This window comes from Gracilinanus agilis, chromosome 3 (assembly GCF_016433145.1).
Source record: "Gracilinanus agilis isolate LMUSP501 chromosome 3, AgileGrace, whole genome shotgun sequence".
Classification (NCBI taxonomy): domain Eukaryota; kingdom Metazoa; phylum Chordata; class Mammalia; order Didelphimorphia; family Didelphidae; genus Gracilinanus; species Gracilinanus agilis.
Window position 1 is genome coordinate 171,299,294 of NC_058132.1, and position 20,830 is coordinate 171,320,123.

Here is a 20,830-nt window from a genome sequence, read left to right on the forward strand (position 1 = left end):
AAGGGATATACATGATTTGTGTTCCGAGAAGAACAGGAGCTAGGCACTATTCTTCCGATGTTAGACATAGGTTATATGTTTTATGCTTAGCTTACTCACATATTATCTAGGCTGGTCTCTTGATTCTTTTTTTCTTTTTCTCCTTTGCCTAAGATTGGTCAATTTAGTCCATTACTGGTTACTTCAAATAAATTGCTAGGGACCTATAACAATCACCTCAATTCTATTTAACCACAACATGGAAAAAAATTTTTAACCCTTACCTTCTGTCTTTGTATCAATTCTAAGACAGAAGAGTGGCAAGGACTAGGCAGTGTTAAGTGACTTGCCCAAGGCTGCATGGCTAAGGAAGTGTCTGAGGCCAGATATGAACCCAGGACCTCCCAACTCCAGCCTTGGAGCTCTATCCTGGAAGTTAGTTGTCCCAACATTGAATAGTTTTCATAAATGATTATTTACTCCAAATATATAGTGAGAATAGACAAACAAAGTCAAATCAACATTAAGCATTTATTAAGTACTTACTATGGGCTAGGCACTACACTATGGGCTGAGGATATAAATAAAAGAAAAAAGACTTTCTCCGCCCTCTGGGAACTTACTTTCTCAAGAGGGAAGACAATATATAAATGAGAAAGCTACTGCAGCAGGGAAAGTGATATGGGGAAAATGATAAGGCAAAGTCAGATATCCCCAAGGTTATGTATGAGCCTGGGAGATTAGAAAAATGGCTTTAGTGGAAACAGTTTGGGAGTTTGGAAGAGGGGTAGGTTTGGGGAAAAGATGAGTCTTGTTTTGGATCTGGTAAGTCTGACATCAAGTTGGAAATGTCTAAAAGGCAAATGGCGATGTGGGATTGAAGCTAAAGAGAAAAAAACGAGAGCTAGCTATCTAGATCTAGGAGTATTCAGCTTGTACCTGCTCTGCTTAGATTTAACGTAGGTTTCCTTTTAGGAAGGAAAGGACATTAAGAGAAGATGGTGAACAATCATATAAAGACTGTAGAGAGAGTCTAAAAAAGTAAGGAACATAGAAGCAAACAAGAATGGGGGATACTTTCCAAGAGCTGCCATGGATGGTTGAAATCATGGGATATAAGTGAATATCTGATGACTATATATATATATGTATATATATATATATATATATATTCTTGTTCCCTATTCCTGCCCCTCTACTTCATTCAATCTCCCAACCCCCAGCAAAATATCCTCTTCTCCCCCAAAAAAGAACCTTCTAAGTGAAAGCAGAAGAACAGACTCATGGAGAGTCTGCTGCTTTGGGCAGATTGCCTCTACAGGAGGTCCTCTAGTGCAAAGAAACCTTTGCTCCTCTCCACCCACCCAGTCTCAGGTCAAGTGTCTGTCTTCCATGTGTACCTCGGGTCTGGTGTCTGTCTTTGCTCTCCATGTATTCTTAAACCATTTGCCGTCCCCTTACCTCATCTGATAGCAGCCTCCTTCCTGCCTTTTTTCTTCCCCTGGAATTAGAAATTGACTGTGGGTAACTGAAACTTTGGAAAGCAATACCATGGATAGGATGGGGGAACTACTGTATTAAGAATAATGGGGGCCACTCACATCATTGTGCCCCAGAATGGAAGGGGGTAAAAATGAGAGACTGGTCAGTGAAATGTTACTCTTAGGGACTCTGTATCACATCTTACCTCTCACAGCTTTTCTAGATCAAACCTTTCAGTACATCCTGGGAATAGCCAGATCAACTATTGTAAATCTGAATTCAAGGGAACAACATAGATTATCACAAGCAGATACTTCTTTTCTGGGCATGACAATGTCACACTACTGCTGGAAAATATTAGGAAAATAAAATAGAAACAAAAGAAAGGTGAGACATTAAAAAGGCCAGGGACAAATTAGTAGAAGCAGAAAAGGAAGACAGAGAATTAATTGAAAGAGGAGAAGGTGAAATCACAGAATCTCTGAAATGGAAGGTACTTTAGAATACCTCCAGTCCAACTGGAATGCTACTGAACATATCTCTACAACATTCCCAAGAGCTGTCCAGCATTGGTAGGAGCAGTCCAACAGAGAAAGTAGGGCTAGAAATGGGTATGGGGAAAAAAAGAATAAAGTACCAAGTTGGGGAGGGAGAGAGAGAGAAGAAGAAGAGGAAAAAGAGATACGGAAGGAAGAGAGAAAGAATACAGTAGATGAGGTCTGGAATCAGGAGGATCAGGGTTCAAATTTGACCTCAGACACTTCCTACCTGTGTAACCTTGGGCAAGTCAATTAACTCTGCCTAGTCCTTGCTGCTCTTCTGTCTTAGAATTGATACTAAGACAGAAGGTAAGGATTAAAAAAACCCCAAAAACTCAATGTCGTGTTTAAATAAAATTGAGGTGATTGTTGTAGATCCGTAACAAACTCCATTTGCCTATAAATAAATAAAAATTTAAAAAATAGTTGTTGTCACATCAATCATTAGAATCTATCCCTATGTGGTCTCTACCTTCTGTTCTGCCATCCATTTCTATCTCTCTCCCTCCCTGTTTCTTTTCACCTTTCCTTTTCCCTCTTAATCTTTTTTCTCTGACTCTCTTTTTTCTTTTTCTATTCTTAGAAAACTCTGTCCCTCTCCTTTTCTTAATTATAAAATATGAATACACACCACTGGGAAGTTCCTATATATTACCAGATAAAAGATAATTTAGTAGATAGATTGATCTGAATTTCTACAAAAAAATGTAGATTTTGACCTATCCTCTACAGATAAACTGAGCTTGATTCTGCTCATGTATTCCAACAGGGGCCAAAACTGTTAATCTGTTCTGAGATTCTATGATTCTTATCACTCCACTTTTCTTCTCTCACTTTTTTTTAAATCATTGCTTCCCTAACACTATATTAATGAAACAGAAAGAGGGGAAAAAGTAATTTGAACATTTGGCAACATCCATTCCTTGTTCTGAGTCTATCTTTTCTTCCATAGAAACCAAAGTCTTTAAGAACAGGGATTGGATCTTTTGGGGTAAATCTATATAGAATTATATCACTCTATCACTTCTACATATCAGTTCTACATATCACTATATCACAGTTACTCAAAAAAGATTTTTTATTTTTAAAATTTTCCCACGGTTACATAATTCATGTTTTCTCCCTCCTAATTCCTCCCCCATCCTGGAGTTGACAAGCAATTCCACTGGATTATACATATATACATATATTATCACTTGAACCTATTTCCATATTATTCATTTTTGTAAAAGAGCAATCCTTTAAAACCAAAACCTTAAATCATGTACCCGTATAACAAATAACAAATCACACGGTTTCTTCTGGATTTTTACTGCCACAGTTCTTTCTCTAGCCATGGATAGCATTCTTTCTCATGGGTCCCTCAGAATTGTCCTAGATCATTTCGTTGCTCAAAAATAATTTTTTAGATAAATAATTGAACATCAATAGTCTTATCAGATTCAGAATATTATGTGATAAACTGGGAGTTAAGGGACCTGAGCTTGACTCCTGGTGCCACTGCTGAATTTCTGTATGATCTCATGGGGGATAATGAGGATGATACTACTACTACTACTACTACTACTACTACTACTACTACTACTACTACTACTACTACTACTACTACTACTACTACTAATAATAATAATAATAATAATAATAATTAACATACATATAGCGCTTTAAGGTTTACAAAGTGCTTTCTTCACATATGCTATCTCATTTGATCTCCAGAACAACCCTGGGAAGTAAGTGTTATTATTCCCATTTTGCAAATGAGGAAGCTGAGATTTGTTATATGATTTGCTCAGGGTCATATGGCTAAATAAGTGTCTAAGGCCATATTTGAACTGAGTTCTTTGGGATTCCATATCCAGAAATCTATCCATTGCACCTTGTAGCTGTTTCATTTAAATGCCTTATGGTCTATGTCCCCTTCAGAAACATGGGAGGAATAATAAGTACCTTCTCTTTACCTCACAGGAATATCGTAAGACTTAAAACTGTAAATTATATACTATAGAATCATAGTATCATGAAAATACAGGATTTCAGAGCTGGAAAAATAATAGCTAGCATTTATATGGCATTTTAATGTTTGCAGAGTGTACCTATGCTAACTCATTTGATCATCCCATCAAACCTTTTTATTCCTGGAAGCTCTTCCTCTTTTAATGTAGTCCAAGATTGCATTAGCTTCTTGACAGTGTCATCATTTTTATGAGTTTTACTGAATCTGGGAATCTGTTAAAACTTGCACATCTTTTCTGGGTGATTTCTAATTATGTTAACTGTACATTATAGATGTGAAATTTGGAGGCCAAATTTAAGACTTTATATTCATTTTTGGTAAATGTTATAGTTTTAGATTCAATCCAGAATTCTAGCCTGTTAAGATCTTCTCAGGATCCTGCTTCAGTTCTCCAGTAGGTATCTCTACCATTTATGATCACCTGCATATTTTGATAACCCAAGCCATTTGTGCCCTTATCTAAGTCACTGCTAAACCTAATAAATACTAGCTTACTGAAGTGTTCAACAATGCAGGTTTGTTTTCAATTAATACTAAACCACGAATGACTATTTTCTTTGTCCAATCATTCAGCCAGGTCCCAAATCCATCTATCTTATTGACTTAAGTCTCTCTTTATCCCTTATAGAAGTATGGCATGAACTATTTATTCCAAATACTTCTTTTAAAAATCTAGGCAAACTCTATCTATGTTATTCCCAGTAATCCTGACAAAGGAGGAAATAAAGTCAGTAGTGTGACTTTTTAAGGAAGTCATCTTAGCTCTTTTGTCAGCCTTGTTTCTTTTTTTTAGGCATTCATTAGCCATAGCTTTAATAATACGTTCAAGAATTTTGACAGGCATTGGGGTCAAACTCACTGGCATGCTCAAAAAAATGTCATTCTCTCTCTCTCTCTCTCTCTCTCTCTCTCTCTCTCTCTCTCTCTCTCTCTCTCTCTCTCTCTCTCTCTCTCTTTTGAAAATTGGGACAAAATTTGCCTTTCCTTAGTCTTTCAAGGACTTTCCACATTCCCCACAGTCTTCCAGATACTGATAGTGGCTAAATAAGGGCAATCTTTGCCTCTTTCAAATTTCAGGAATTAGTTCATCTGGACCTGGTGACTCGAATTCATGAAAAGCAGCATATCAGAGTGGATAGAGGGCTGGTCTTCAAGTTAGGAAGGAAAGAATTTGAGTCTTATTTCAGGAAGTGTTTTGCTTTGTAATCTGGACAAGTTACTTACTATTCCTTGGCATCAGATTCCTCATCTATAAAATGGTGATAATAATAGCACCTACCTTGCAGGATTTTTTTGAGAAGTGATTGACCAGAATGGTGAGGGGTCTCCATATTATGACACATGAATACTTGAGGATGTTTAATCTAAAGAAAAGAATACTTAGGCGGAGACCATAGGAGCTGTCTTCAAACATTTTAAAAGCTATTATATGAAAGATCAAAGACAGAAAAAAGGACCCATATGTACAATAATATTAATAGCAGCTTTTTTGTGGTGACAAAGAACCGGAAACTAAGGAGGTTCCCATCCACTGGAGAGTGGCTGAATAAATTGTGGTATATGAATTTAATGCAATACTATTATGCTGTAAGAACTAATGAAGGGAATGGTTTCAGAGAAACCTTGTACAAGTTGATGGAGAAATGAGATATTTTTCAATGGTGGGGGATAGGAGGGAGCAAAAATCATTTTTTATTCATTGAAAATTTACAAAAAAGGAGAAGGGAAGCTAGGTGGCTCAGAGGATAGAGAGTCAGGCCTAAAGACAGAAGATCCTGGGTTCAAATCTGGCCTCAGATACTTCCTACCTGTGTGACCCTGAGCAAGTCATTTAAGCCCAGTTCCATGGCTCTTTCTGCTCTTTTGCCTTGGAACCAGTACCTAGTACTGATTCTAAGACAGAAGGTGAGTATTTAAAAAAATATAATAAAATTTAATTTAAATAAATATTAATTGCCTTTTTTCCTCAAAAGAGCAGTTATACTATTTCTTAGGAAGTTTATCATTGCTGGTGGCAGTGCAGGCTCCCAACAGCTAGGAAGTAACTTCCCTTTTAACAGCAGCAATGTGTGATTAGGTGATGAAGAACTGGTCTCAGTATATTATAGTCATCCTTCACTGAGTAGAAAAGGAATAAAAATTATCTTATCCAAGATCATTTAAAAATACCCAAATTCATTCATTCCTTTGTTTTTCTATTGAACAAGAATTTATTAAGCACCTACTAGAAGCAGAATACTCTGTGTTTATACACACAGAGTTTAGATAAAAATTCATCTCTTCCTTGATGGAGTTTACAGTTCAGTAGGGGGATAATTCCAAAATACAGAGAGCTGAAATATACAAATATTATCTAATAGATGCCTTAAAGAAGTAAAAAACTATGTTATTATTTTTTTTCTAAAAACCATTACCTTTCATCTTGGAGTCAATACTGTATATTGGCTCCAAGGCAAAAGACTGGTAAGGGTTAGGCAATGGGGGTTAAGTGACTTGCCCAGGGTCACACAGCTGGGAAGTGTCTGAGGCCAGATTTGAATCTAGGAACTCCCGACTCTAGGCCTGACTCTCAATCCACTGAGCTACCCAGCTGCCCCCAAAACTATGTTATTTTTGAGAAATAAGATCATAATTAACTTGAAAGTTTATGGAAGACTTTGTGGAGGAAAGGCAGTTTGAACTGGTAATTAAAGACTAGGTAGAAATTCAATAGGTGAGTAGGGAGAGGGAGAACATCAGCCTATAACAGACAATCCAAACAAAAAAAAGGGGGTACTCTCTATTATGGGCAGTAATCTAATTTGACTGGAATATTAAGTCAGTGGAGGATAAAAGTATAAAATAAGACTAGGAAAGATCGTGGAGGGTGCAGAACTTTATGGATATTAGGGAGCCATGAACATGAATAAACCTGTGCAGATAGAAGATCATTTTGGTAGAAATATGAAAGATGTATTGGTGTGATCTGGGAGCAGAGTGGGATAGAAACTTCTATTAGACAATCAAAATATTCCAGACAGCTAAACGGACATAGTGAATTGAGCATTGGTCCTGGAGTCAGGAAGACCTGTGTTTGAATTTAGTCTTAGACACTTAATTGCTGCGTGATCCTGGACAAACCACTTAACCCTGTTTGCTTCAGTTTCCTCACTTGTAAAATGAGCTGGAAAAGGAAATTACAATCCACTCCAGTATCCTTGCCAAGAAAACCCTAATTGGGGTCACAAAGAGTAGGACATGACTGAAAATGACTAAATAACAACAATAAAAATTGGTAATGAGGGTTTTTCTGAAGTCAGTGACAGTGGAAATAAAAACGAATGGAGCAAGCAGAATGTGGCAACTAATTAGATATAAGAAGAAGGAAAAAGAACCCCGAAATTTCTGATTTCAACAGCAAGAGGAATGGTGATTAACATAGACCTAGGGTTGAAAACAGAAAATTAAGTCATGAAATACAGTCAACTCTTCCGTAATAATATGTCTCAGACCCAGTATGGTGGAAAGACTGTAGGATTCAGAGGCAGATCTAGGCTAGAATCCTGGGTCAGCTACCTATGTGACACTGAACGATTCACTTCCGCTCTCTAGGACTCAGAAATGAGGCATTTGTGTGAGATGACTTCTCGGGTCCCTTTTAGGTTTAAAATCTAGGATCCTATGATCTAGCTCCTCCTTTTATTTTCCATCATAGCCAACCAAGCAGCGCCCATCAGATGGGCCTTGTTATCTCATACTAATATTACTCCTAATTAGTTTCTATACCTTCAGTGTCATCCTTTTGTATCCACCATGAATCTCTTTTCCTAATTAATTTCTCTAAAATATAACTGATAGTATCATTTTCCTGCTCAAAACTTTCAATGATTCCCCATTTCCTATAGGATAAAGTTTAAACTTGTTAGCCTGACAAAAACTCCTCTATAATCTATCCCTAATTTACTTACCTAAATTTCTCTCTCACTATTTGACTTTACTTCTCCACTGCCTACTAGCAACCTTTTTCTCCATTCTCTGTTCCTTGTACATTCCATGTTTACTTCTACCTCCATCCTTTTGCTCATTTGGAGCTCTTTGCTTAGAATGTCTCCTCTCTACTTGTTCAAATTCTACCTGATTCTCAAGATTTAGCCCAAGTATCACCTTCTCCATGAGGTCTTTATTCATCCAACTCATCTTGATTTCTGACTTGATACCTGTGCCTACCTCTAGATTGTAAGCTCTTTTAGGGCAAGTGACATGTCTTAAATTTCTCCTGTATTCCCAACATGCCCTTGCAATAACAATTAGTGGAATAAATGGCTGGATGTAAGGGAAGGTGTGGGAGGATATATTATGATGCCTTCTTGGATGCAAAGAGCAGAACTGGCATAGTGACCTTAGAGGATTTTGAGCTTGACATTATAATTGTTTGTTGTTTTTGGCAGAGCTTTTAAAAGTTAATCTTAAAATATTCTTCCTCTCATTTTAGGCTTGCAACTTTGTTTCTTGAAAGAGGACCCAACAGGATTGGAAATGTTTACAAAAAGGCTATTTACAAACAGTACACAGATGGAACCTATTCCACAGAGATCCCCAAGCCTCCTTGGCTTGGTTTCCTAGGTCCCATTTTGAGGGCCGAAGTAGATGATGTGATTGTCATTCATTTGAGGAACTTTGCTTCTCGACCTTATTCCCTACATCCACATGGAGTTTTCTACAAAAAAGATTCAGAAGGTAAAGATTGGTCCCTTCGTATTACCTAATTGTGTGTTCTTCAGTTTGATGCATTTTAAATCGTGTAACCATGATTGATAGTAAAATGATTAAAATTCATTTGTGACTTTCCCTTAATTCTTCTCCACCCTGCTCCTTCCTTGCCCTTCTTCCTTACTCTGTTACCTTTTCTCTTTCACTCCTACCTTCTTTCCTTCCTCCCCTCCATCCTCTATATATTCTAGTTCTTCCTTTGGGGATGGAGTTTGATGCCACACTGGCTCATAAGTTATCAATGTTTTACAGTCACAACAACTTTCTTGATGAAGGTTTCTAATAATGGTGGTGATACTAGTGTAGTAGTAGTAGTAGTAGTAGTAGTAGTAGTAGTAGTAGTAGTAGTAGTAGTAGTAGTAGCAGCAGCAGCAGCAGCAGCAGCAGCAGCAGCAGCAGCAGCAGCAGTAGGCAACATTTATATAGTGTTTTAATGTTTTCAAAAGACTTTTCAGATTTTATTTGGTTCTATCATTGCAATAACCCTTGGGAGTAGGTGCTATTATTATTCTTGTTTTATAGGAAAAAAATTGGAAGGAGATAGAGATCAAGTGATTTATCCAGAGTTAGAGAGCTAGAAAGTGAGGCTGAATTTGAACTTAGAACTTTCTGATTCAGGTCCAGAACTCTATCCGTGGTGCCATCAATATAATATTGGACAATATGCTATCTAGATAACTGGTTGACCACATTACTATTGGAAATCCCCAACCATGTTGGGTTTCTGGTACAAGCTCATATCTAGCCTTTCTGCTTCAGGCTTCATGCCAGTCTATTGTTACTTTCCACACATTGGCAAAGCAACCCATGGGCATATATATGTGTGTGTGTGCCTAAGTTTCAGAAACATAGCTGTTAGTGTCCAGCAATAATTCCATTCCTAAAAGAATTTAAATTATATTCTTCAGGGCTGTTTTTATTTTTAATTGCTTTTCTTTCTAAAATTTAAATTGACTTTAAATTTTAGCTCCCCATTCTCTCTTCCCCTCTGCTTTCTTTTATCCATTGAGAAGGCAAGAAATAGAAGACCCATTATACATATACAGTCATGCAAAACATATATCTACATTAATCAGGTTCCAACTGCCCCCTGATAAAATATGATAGGAAAAAATATAATTTAATCTGTACTCTGAGTCTTTCAGTTCTCAAACTCGATGTAGATAGCATTTTATATTATGTGTCTTTTGGATTTATAGTGGATCATTTTATTGATCTGTAACTAGATCTTTCACAGTTGATTTTCCTTACAATATTGTGGTTACTATGGATTATTCTCCTAGCTCTGCTGACTTCACTTAATATCAGTTCATAGAAGTCTTCCCAGGTTTTCTGAAACCATCCATCCCAGGATCTGAAACCATTTGTGAAAACATCCATTAGGGAATGCTTTTAGATTAAAGTTTTAAATGCCAAAGGAATATTGCAACATCAGCTTTTTGGCCCCAGGTTTCGCCTTTGCATTATGACCTGGAAGAAGAGAACAAATAATTCCAGGCACATTATACAATCTGTATTACTTTCTGGCAATGGGAAACACATCCCAAGATGCTAATACAATAATGCAGCAGGCCATGCCATTATTTTCCTTGGCTAGATGATAACATTATTTTCCTTGCTTAGATGACTCCTACAACCCTGAAGTCTACTGGTAGTCTGCCCCAACTCCCTTTAGCAGCACAGTAGCTCTCCTTTACCATGAATCGGGGATAATGTTTCATTGTTAGATCTTACTGTGAGGCTTAGGGATTAAGACTCATCGCCAGACCTCCACCAAAGACTACAGCATCAGATGCACAGTTTCTTATCTGTAGGCTCCCCCTGAGGACCTTGGCCTCAGCCACTCAGCTTCTCCTCTCCATAGTGCAGTCAAGGACTAAAACCTAGATTACCAATCCTCTTGCCATTAGGACATTTTTTTTTAATTTTAAACCCTTAACTTCTGTGTATTGACTTATAGGTGGAAGAGTGGTAAGGGTAGGCAATGGGGGTCAAGTGACTTGCCCAGGGTCACACAGCTGGGAAGTGTCTAAGGCCGGATTTGAACCTAGGACCTCCTGTCTCTAGGCCTGGCTTTCAATCCACTGAGCTACCCAGCTGCCCCAACCATTAGGACATTTTGTGTGTCTGAGGCAGTTAGGTGGTGTTGTGGGTAGAATGCTGGACCCAGGGGTCAGAAAGACCTGAGTTCTAACAACCTTGGAAGCTTATTAGTTGTAAAACCCTGGGCAAATACTTTTCTCTATTTGTAAAATAAAAGCACTTACTTCCTAGGGTTTTAGGGAGGACAAAATAATATAATATTCACAAAGTACTTTGTAAATCTAAAAGTGCTCTTTAAAGTTATTATTGTTGTTATTGGTATATAGGGAATATCCTGGGTGTGTGCATCATCACCCAACATCACCCAACATTGGGATGAGGCAAAGGCCTGGCATTAAATGTGAATGCCAGGTCCTTGGGAAGGTTGTCACTAGGCTTTTATAGATTTAGAAGCCTGATCAAATCTTCTCTTCCTTGCTCTGCTGGTTTATCACCCTGGCTTGGCCTCAATTTCCTCCCTTTAAAATTTTGACTCAAGAGTTAACCGGTTCAATTATACACTGACCTATGTTCTCGAAAGCTTTTCTCTCTTGTCCCGTAGCTATTCATGCTTTGTCAAAACCAAACCTGGCCTACTTCTAGCTAGCTCTGAGTTTAAATGTGTACTGTTGAATGCTGTTGAGCAAAGTTATACAATATAGTGGCCTGACTCCATTACATTTTTGTATTATTTAATCTCTTACCTGTTTACCAAATAATCTTTTATTTCTTCCCTAACTGACTTTATCTTTATCTCCTCTGACAGCCTTCTGAATCTTCATTCTAATTTTTAATTTCTCCTTAGTCATTGGCTCCTTCCATATTGCCTGAAAACATGCCCAAATCACCCACATCTTTAATAATCTTCATTTGACCCTACCATCTTCTTAATTTATGGTCCTGTCAGTCTATCTTCCTTCCCTTCCATAACCAAACTTCTAAAAGAAACAATCTAGACTTATTGTAAGTATTTTTTTATTTACTTCTCAACTTATTTCAGTCTGGCTTTGACCTCAATATCTAACTGAAACTGCTCTCTCCATTGTTACCAAGGATTTTTTAGTTGTTAAATCTGTTGCCTTTTCTTAGTCCTCCTATTACTTGATTTCTTGGAAGTATTTGAATGTATTAATGATGGTTCTTTTCCAGAATGCTCTCTCTTCCTTGTGTTTTCATGATACTACTGTTTTATGATTCTTCTACCTGTTGGATTGCTCTTCAGTTCCCTTTGTTGAATGAATCGTTATACATGTCTTCACCCTTACCACTGGTGTCCTCCAAGGTTTTGCCTGGGCTTTCATCTTCTCTTTTTGTACCCTCTCTCTTAATAGTCTCACCAGTTCATATGGGCTTAATTAACTCTGTGCAGAAGACTCCCAGATTTATGCCATACATCCAACTCTAATCTCTCTCTTCAGCTCTGGTTTTGCATCATCATTTCATTATGAGACATCTCAAACTAGATACTCCATCTCAATGTCAGTGACTCCAAAATGGAACTTCTCTTTCCTCTTTAATATGCCCTTCCTCCAAACTTATCTATTTCTGTGGAGGGTACCAGCATCCTTCCACTCACACACATTCATAAGTTCAGAGTCATCCTTCATAGATTTTTTTTTAATTAAAAAAATTTTTTTACACTTTTTTTTAATCTTTACCTTCTGTCTTAGAGCCAATATGGCTCCAAGACAGAAGAGATGTAAGGGCTAAGCAATGGGGGTTAAGGGACTTGCCCAGGGTCAACCAGCTAGAAAGTGTCTGAGGCCAGACTTGAACCTAGGACCTCCCGTCTCTAGGCCTGGCTCTCAGTCCACTGAGCCACCCGGCTGCCCCTCTTTCATAGAATTTCAAAGTTGGAATTAATCAATCAATCAAAAGCATTTATAAAGGGCCTATTCTGTGCATAAAATATTGGTAGGAACTTTGGTGAAGATGGAATCTACAAGACTTTGCAACTGATAGTATTTGGAGATGTAATGGAAAGGGAAATAGAAGTCACTTCTAAGGATCCCCCTCATACAAATACCTTAGATTTCTTTTGTATATATTTGATAGATACATATATTTATTTAATATTCCTTGATATATTGTAAATAAAGTCTTTGATATGCAGAACTATTTCATGTGTATCTCACATGTGCTTCTCTGCATCCCAAGTTCCTACCAATATTTTATGCACAGAATAGGCCCTTTATAAATGCTTTGGATTGATTGATTAATTCCAACTTTGAAATTCTATGAAAGAGGGGCAGCCGGGTGGCTCAGTGAACTGAGAGCCAGGCCTAGAGACGGGAGGTCCTAGGTTCAAGTCTGGCCTCAGACACTTTCTAGCTGGTTGACCCTGGGCCCAAGCCACCTTCCTCCCTAACCCTCCAGATGAGAGAGAGAAGTGAAGCTCCCTGGGGTTTGTGGACCCCCTTTTATACCCTGTCCTTAACTGTCACCCTGGTACACGCCCTGGGTGCTCTGCCAGGTTCTGTATTCCAAAGTGGCAACTGCTAACTTGCACCCCCAGAAAAAATGGCTACTCATTTCTGTATATCACAGTAGAGAGACCAGTTAGGAGACTACTGCAGTAATCCAGATGAGAAGTGATTAGAACCTGAACCGAGTGACAGTTGTGTGAATGGAGAAAAGGGGTAAGATATAAGAAGATTTTCTGAAGGCAGAAACAACAAGATTGGTTATATGGTGGGAGGGAAAGGGAAAAATTGTGATTATGAATGTGAAAAATTGAAAGGACAAGGTGTCAGCTGAAATAGTTAAGTTTGGAAGAAGAACAGGTTTAAGAGGAAAGATAGTGAGTTCAGTTTTAGGTGTACAGCACTTGGGATGTCTTTGAGACATTCAGTTTGAAATGTCTAATAAGCAACTGCTGACACATGACTGAAGCCAGAGAGGATAGCCTGGGACTGGATATGTCGATTTAGGAATTAAGGATCTGGAAGTCTGTATAAAGATGACAGTTAAACCTATGGAAGCCATAGAAGTTACCAATATAGAGTAGAAGGGGAGAAGAGAAGAGGGATTAGGACAGAACCCTGGGGAACACATCCTCACTCTGGACAAGCGATGTAGATAATGAGTTGACAAAGGCGGCTGAGAATAGTGGTCAGACAGGTAGGAGGTGAACCAGGGAGAGAACAGTGCCATGAAAACCCAGAGGGGAAAGACTATACAGGAGGGGAGGGCAGTCAATAATGTCCAACACAGCAGATAGGGGTAGATGGATTAGGACTGAGGAAAAAAAACACCAGATTTGGCAATTAAGAGATTATTGGTAACTTTGAGAAGCCAGGTTTGATTGAGTGATGAGACTGGAAGCCATATTGCAAAGGGTTGAGGAATAAATGAAAGGAGAGGAATTTAGATACATTTATATATATATATATTTATATATGCATACATATATAAATATATATATACATATTTAAATATTATATTTTCTTAGTAAAAATATATTCCTTAAAAGCAAGGAATGTTTCATTCTATATATTTTCATAGTACCTTCAATGTAATAGATTAAAAAAAAAACCTTACCTCTGTCTTAGAAGAAATATTAAGTACTATTTTTTTAAAACTCTTACCTTCTGTCTTGAAGTCAATACTGTGTATTGGCTCCAAGGCAGAAGAGTGGTAAGGGCTAGGCAATGGGGGTCAAGTGACTTGCCCAGGGTCACACAGCTGGGAAGTGTCTGAGGCCGGATTTTGAAACTAGGACCTTCCATCTCTAGGCCTGGCTCTCAATCCACTGAGCTACCCAGCTGCCCCCTTTAAGTACTGGTTTTAAAGCAGAAGAGTGATAATGACTAGGGCAGTGATGGTGAACCTATGGCATGGGTGCCAAACATGGCTTGCAGAGTGCTCTTTGTGGGTGCTTGGCTACCCTCCCCCACCCTAATTCATCACTAGAAAGGCAGAGGGACTCAGGAAGAGCTGCTCCCCTCCCCCTCTCCATCATGCCTGACAACATTTTTTTCACATCCCCCATTCCTCTGCCCAGCAGCCCAGTGGGGGCACACGGTGGTGGGTGGGGTGGAGAAATGGGCCAGCAGAGTTGGAGGGAGGCAGAGGGCTGCAGTCACTCCTTTCTCTCTACATTCACTGAGAACATTCCTCTCTTCACCAGTCCCTCCTCTCAGCAGCCCAATGGGAGCACTTCCTTCCTCCCCTGTGTGGGGTAAGGGGTGGGGGGCTCTGCATGTGGTCTCTGGAGGGGGGCCAACACAGCACTTGGTCTGGAGTGGGGCCTGGCACTCCATCTCTAAGAGGTTCACCATCACTGGGGTAGGGTCACACAGCTGGGAAGTGTTTGAGGTCAGATCTGAACCCAGACCTTCCTGACAACTCCAACCCTGGTGTGCCACCCAGTCCCCCCAACCCCAGTAATGTGCCATTTTCTAGTTCTGCCTTGTGCTTCAGTTTCCTTTCTTCAAAATAAGAATGATAATTCTTGACCCATTTACTTCACAGAAAAGAATAATGTGTTTTATAATTCTTAAAGTGGTATATGAATGTGAGTCATGTTTTTTGTCATTATTGTTTATTGTCATTATTATTTATTAATTTTGTCTGAACATATAGTTGCCCCCACTTCCCATTCGGGTTGTAGTCAGTCTCTCTTTACCTATCAATAGTTGGGGAAATTTAAAAAAAATTGCCTTTAGAATTACTTTATGAGCCATTCAAGAAAATGGCTATAAATACTTTATGGTTACACCTCTTTCCGGCCAGAAATTATGTGATTTATATGGGTTCCTTCCCTCTGACCCCACAATTCATCAGAATTAACTCTGAGTGAGACTCAGGCTTTTCTAAAATTCATTTAACCCTCAAAGGATTAAATTCCTTTGCCTTGGAGGATTTTCAAAGGAGTCTGGATCTGAAGGCACCTTCTTGGAATGTGTTCCAAAATAATCTCCAGCAGTCCTATCAGTGTTAGATTATACATACCACCTGCTGACCTGACTGTCTGGTATGGTCTGGTATGTTTATTTATTACAGAAACAGTTTTGTTACTTTATAGTCACACCTTGGGCTTGACCTACTAAATGTGAGCATCTCCAAGAAAAGAGAATTGTTCAAGGTTTCTGTTATGTGTCCATAGATGGCTTGGGGCAACTTAGAGTTTTATATGGTTTAACCATAATGGAAGGCAGCACTTTGATTTTTAGATGCTGCTTGGTACGGAGTAATTTCTGCATTAAGATATAGTCATGTTGCAGGTCTGCTTACACTTAACTTGCTGAGGAGAGGCTCAATATTCATTTGATTAATGAGGATTGGATATTGGCAAAATTCGGCAGCTCTAAGGTAGTTAAGCAATATGCATTTAATAAGCACGTACTATGTACCAGTTAAGTAGTGTAGAAGACAGAGCACCAAGCTTGCAGTCAGGAAGACTCAACTACCTGAGTTCAAATTTGGACTCAGACACTTACTATCTGTGTGACCTTGGACCAGTCACTTATTTCTGTTTGCCTCAGTTTCTCTTTTAAAAAATGAGCTGGAGAAGGAAATGGCAAATTACTGCAATTTCAAGGTGACAGGGATTCGGACACTAAAGAAAGTTATAGAGTAAAAAGGCAGCAGTGTCATAGTGGTGAAATTAGGAGAGTCAGAAACAGTAGGAAAAAGAGTGAAGGTTGACTAGGTTAGCCTGGACCCATCCTCAAAATTCTATAAGTGTAATTCTATTAAAATGTTAAGGAATATGATTTCATTTTCCAGTATTCTGGTTAGCAACTAATAGCAGCTTCTACTTCATAGAAGAGCAGATCCTATATTTATAATGGTTACCTTGGGTAGCCATTTAAAAAAAATGACACTTTTAATAAGCCCAAAATTCTCTTTGTGACAAAAGGTCATTTTTCTCTTTTTTTTAAATGCTTACTTTCTGTCTCAGTAACAACTCTAAGATAGAAGGACAAGGACTAGGCAAACCCAAGTTAAGAGACTTTCCCAGGGTCACACAGCTAGGAAGTGTCTGAGACCAGATTTGAACCCAAGTCCTTCCAATTCCAGGCCTGGGACTCTATCTACCATGCTACCTCGCTGCCCTTAACAAAAGGTCATCGTTTAAAACATCATCTTCTGGGATGACTGTGAGGCAGAGTATTCATTGAATTAAGGTGGACGGGCACCCAGAGGGCAATAGAGAATTGCATGGTGGCCATGAATAGGTCTTGCATGTACAGTTTTTTGGAATTTGTTTCTTCCACCAGAATGTGAGTTCCTTGAGGATAGGGACCATTTTTTTTGCCATTGTTTATATTCTCCAGAGCTTGGTATTGTTCCTGGTCTATAATAAATGTTTAATAAGATGCAAATTGCAATGAGCTATAAAATTGTGTATACCCTTTGATCCTATAATATCACTATGGAGTTTGAAGAGCAAAGAGATCTTCAAAAATGAGAAAGAAGCAATGTAATGATCAAGGACAGTTCTGAGGGATTTATGAGAAAGAATGCTATCCACATCTAGAGAAAGAACTATGGGAGTAGAAATCCAGGAGAAAATATATAATTTATCCCTCGTATATTTGGGTATATGATTTGGGGTTTTGGTTTTAAAGGATTACTCTATTACAAAAATGAATAATATAGAAATAGGATTTGAGTGATTTTATATATATATAAAACCCAGTGGAATTGCTTGTCAACTCTGGGATCAGAGAAGGAAGAGGGGAGAGAGACAAGAAGAATCATGTAACCATGGAAAATGAAAAAATAAAATAAAAAATAAAAATGAGAAATGATCTACTTGTACAAAAATATTTATAGCAGCTCTTTTTTTGTGGCAAAAACTGGAAACTGAGGGTATATCCATTGATTAAGGAATGGCTGAACAAATTGTGGCATATGTTGGTGATATGATTGTGTTGTAAGAAATGATGAACAGGATGATTTCAGAAAGAACTGGAAAAGACCTACATGAACTGATGCAGAGCAAAATAAGCAGAATTGGGATAACCTTGTACACAGTCACAGCAAGACTGTATGATGATCATTTGTGAGAGACTTAGTTACTCTTAGCAATACAATGTTCAGGAATATTCTAAAGGACTAATGACAAAGAAAGCTATCCACCTCCAGAGAAAGAATTGTTGGAGTCAGATGCAGATCAAAGCATACTATCTTTCACAAATTTATTTATGGTTTTATTTTGGGGTTTTGGTTTTATATGAATATTCTCTAACATCAACAACCAATAGGGAAGGATATTTTGCATGATAATACCTATATAACTTAGATCCAATTACTCTTTCTAAGAGGAGGGAAGGGAAGAAGGGAGATAGATAATTTGTATCTTATGATTTCAGAAAATGTAGTTTGTAAGTTATTATCACATATAATTGGGAAAATGAAATATCTTTGAATAAAAACCTAAGATCCTTATTGACTGAGTTTGATTTATTGCAGTATATATTTCTAGTGAAGTATTATGTAAGAAAACTGTAAAAAATGTCATTAGAGACATGTGTGGCTGAAAAAGGTGGACTGGTCATGTGATGAACAGGGGATAAACCATAGACATCTGACAATTCCATTTTGTGTGTGTGTGTATGTGTGTGTGTGATGTTCAGAGAAGACTAGAATCTCTAGTGTGAAGGGATGCTGAGCCCTCCTTGGTGTCCACTGCTATCCAAGATATATCCATATCTTGATTATGACTCTGAGAAGCTATAACATGTACAGTGGCCATGACCTGGTAAACCACCTGGGTAGGAGGGCTAAACCACATGGAAGGAAACCAAAGACTTGAAACCCATCAGTAAATTAAGGAGGTGTCTACCCCAGATATGTGAAGACTTCCCCTAGTGGAAAGGGCAGATGAGAACAAGTTGTTCCAATGGCCATGAAGGCAGCTAAAGCAAGATAGTGGATTGTTTAGAGCTTGGTTAGACATTGAAGAAGCCAAGGTCATCCACTGCATCCTGACCCATCACCAGTCATATTAACTTTCATCTTTCTACTGTACGTTCATGACTCTGGAAGACAGAGTGAGGCTGATGATGATTTTGTACAACTCTGCCTCACTTAAATCCAATTTATGCCCAAGTCAAAAGACATCACAAGTAATGTCACTGGTACTCTTTGAGTTTGAAGGGCAACAACCAACCATACAGTGCCAAGAAACCTAAAGGGAAGCCCCCAACATGTCAGAGGAGCACTCTGGGCTGGGCCTTAAATGAAACTAAAGATCAATCCTAAGAGAGAGAGGAAGGAGGAATAATAACACAGAAACAATCTCCAAAGGCATTGGGGATTGAATGCCATGAATCCTTGATTCTATTCCATGCTGATGCTTTTTTCCCAGCCTGTCTACCTTTTCACCTCTCCACACCCTACCCAGGATTCAAAGTCAATGAAGCCTTCAGATGGAATCAGCCCACCTTGAACTCTTCTTCTCTTGACTACTTTATAAGGTCTCATTTCTTCTATACATTTTGACATTTGATCATTTTAATTTAGCATTTGATTATGTGCTTCCTAGTACACTAAACTACAGGATGTTAAAGCTCCATGCAGACAGCTATGGCTTGACTTATCTTTGTATCTCTCCCAGTAGCTTGAGTGCTCGGCCTGTAGTAAGGACTTAATAAATATTCTTGAATTAAATTGTTCTCTAACTATCTTATTCAAATAAATCTTATCTCTTGGAAAAACTGGATGATAGACTGTGCATATAATTTCTTTGATATACTCCCATACTGATTGTATAATGCTAGATAGGAAAAGGAGAGGCACAATGGTGTAGTGATTGGGTAGAGAACTTGCCTAGAAATCAGGAAGATCAAAGTTCAACTTCTGCCCCTGAGGTATCCTGACAGTGTGACCCCAGGCAAAACTCAAGCACTTGGTTACATACCTCCCTAAGACCATAAATTGCAGAGAAGATGCTGACCAACATTATTAAAGTAAGTTTCTTCACCTGGGAGTTCTCTGTCCCATTGAAATTATGTCTAGTCCCTAATCTTCATGTTGCTCTTGTTCAGTCATTCCAGTTGTATATGAGTCTTCATTACCCTATTTGGGGTTTTCTTGGCAAAGATACTGGAGTAGTTTGTCATTTCCTTCACCAACTCATTTTATAGATGAGGAAACTGAGGCAAATGGGGTTAAGTGACTTGTCCAGAGTCAAACAACTGTTTGAAGCCATATTTGAACTCAGGAAGATGAGTCTTCCTAACCTCAGGCTGATACTCTATCCACTGTGATACCTCACTGCCTCCTATGCTTAATAGACATTCAATACAATGCCTTTATATTTGTTTTATTTATTTATTATTTGTTTAATTTTAGTTTTTTAATTTTGTTATTTTGATGTTTTTATTTTATTTTATTTTTTCCCTTTTTAAATTTAGAATATTTTCCCATGGTTACATGATTCATGATCCCCTCCTCCCACTCTTTCCTCCCCAATCCCAAAGCTTACAAGCAGTTCCACTGGGTTATACATGTTCAAAACCTATTTCCACGTTATTCATATTCACAGTAGAGTGATCCTTTAACATCAAAACCCTAATCACATCCCTATCACACTATATGATCAATCATATATTTTTCTAATGCATTTCTGGTTCCACAGTACTTTCTCTGGATGTAGATAGCCTTTTTTCTCCTAAGTTCCTCTGGATTGTCCTGGGTCATTAATGCCTTTATATTTGAATTGAGTTTAATTTGCATGACTAGTACAGAGAATTTAGAAATAGAAAACTACCTCCATGCTTTAAGTCTGTGATTGCTGACTTTTCTTTTTCTTCCTAGGAGCTCTATATCCTGATGGAACATCTGGGAAAAATAAAGATGATGACATGGTTGCTCCTGGTAAAAATTATACCTATGTTTGGCCAGCAAGGGAAGAATATGCCCCTACATTTGCGGATGCCAATTGTCTGACATGGGTTTACCATTCTCACATTGATGCACCAAAGGACATATGCTCTGGGTTGATAGGGCCGCTTCTGGTTTGTAAAAAAGG

The 20,830-nt window shown here is 38.3% G+C and overlaps 1 protein-coding gene across 1 annotated transcript in view; it reads left to right on the forward strand.

Annotated features, from left to right (window-relative positions):
- The window catches only part of HEPHL1 (hephaestin like 1), an 88,777-nt gene that overhangs the window by 11,212 nt on the left and 56,735 nt on the right, over positions 1–20,830 (forward strand). The window contains exons 2-3 of the mRNA XM_044666224.1: positions 8,486–8,730; positions 20,617–20,829. Coding sequence (XP_044522159.1) covers positions 8,486–8,730; positions 20,617–20,829 — 458 coding nt within the window. The remainder of the gene's footprint in view (positions 1–8,485; positions 8,731–20,616; position 20,830) is intronic.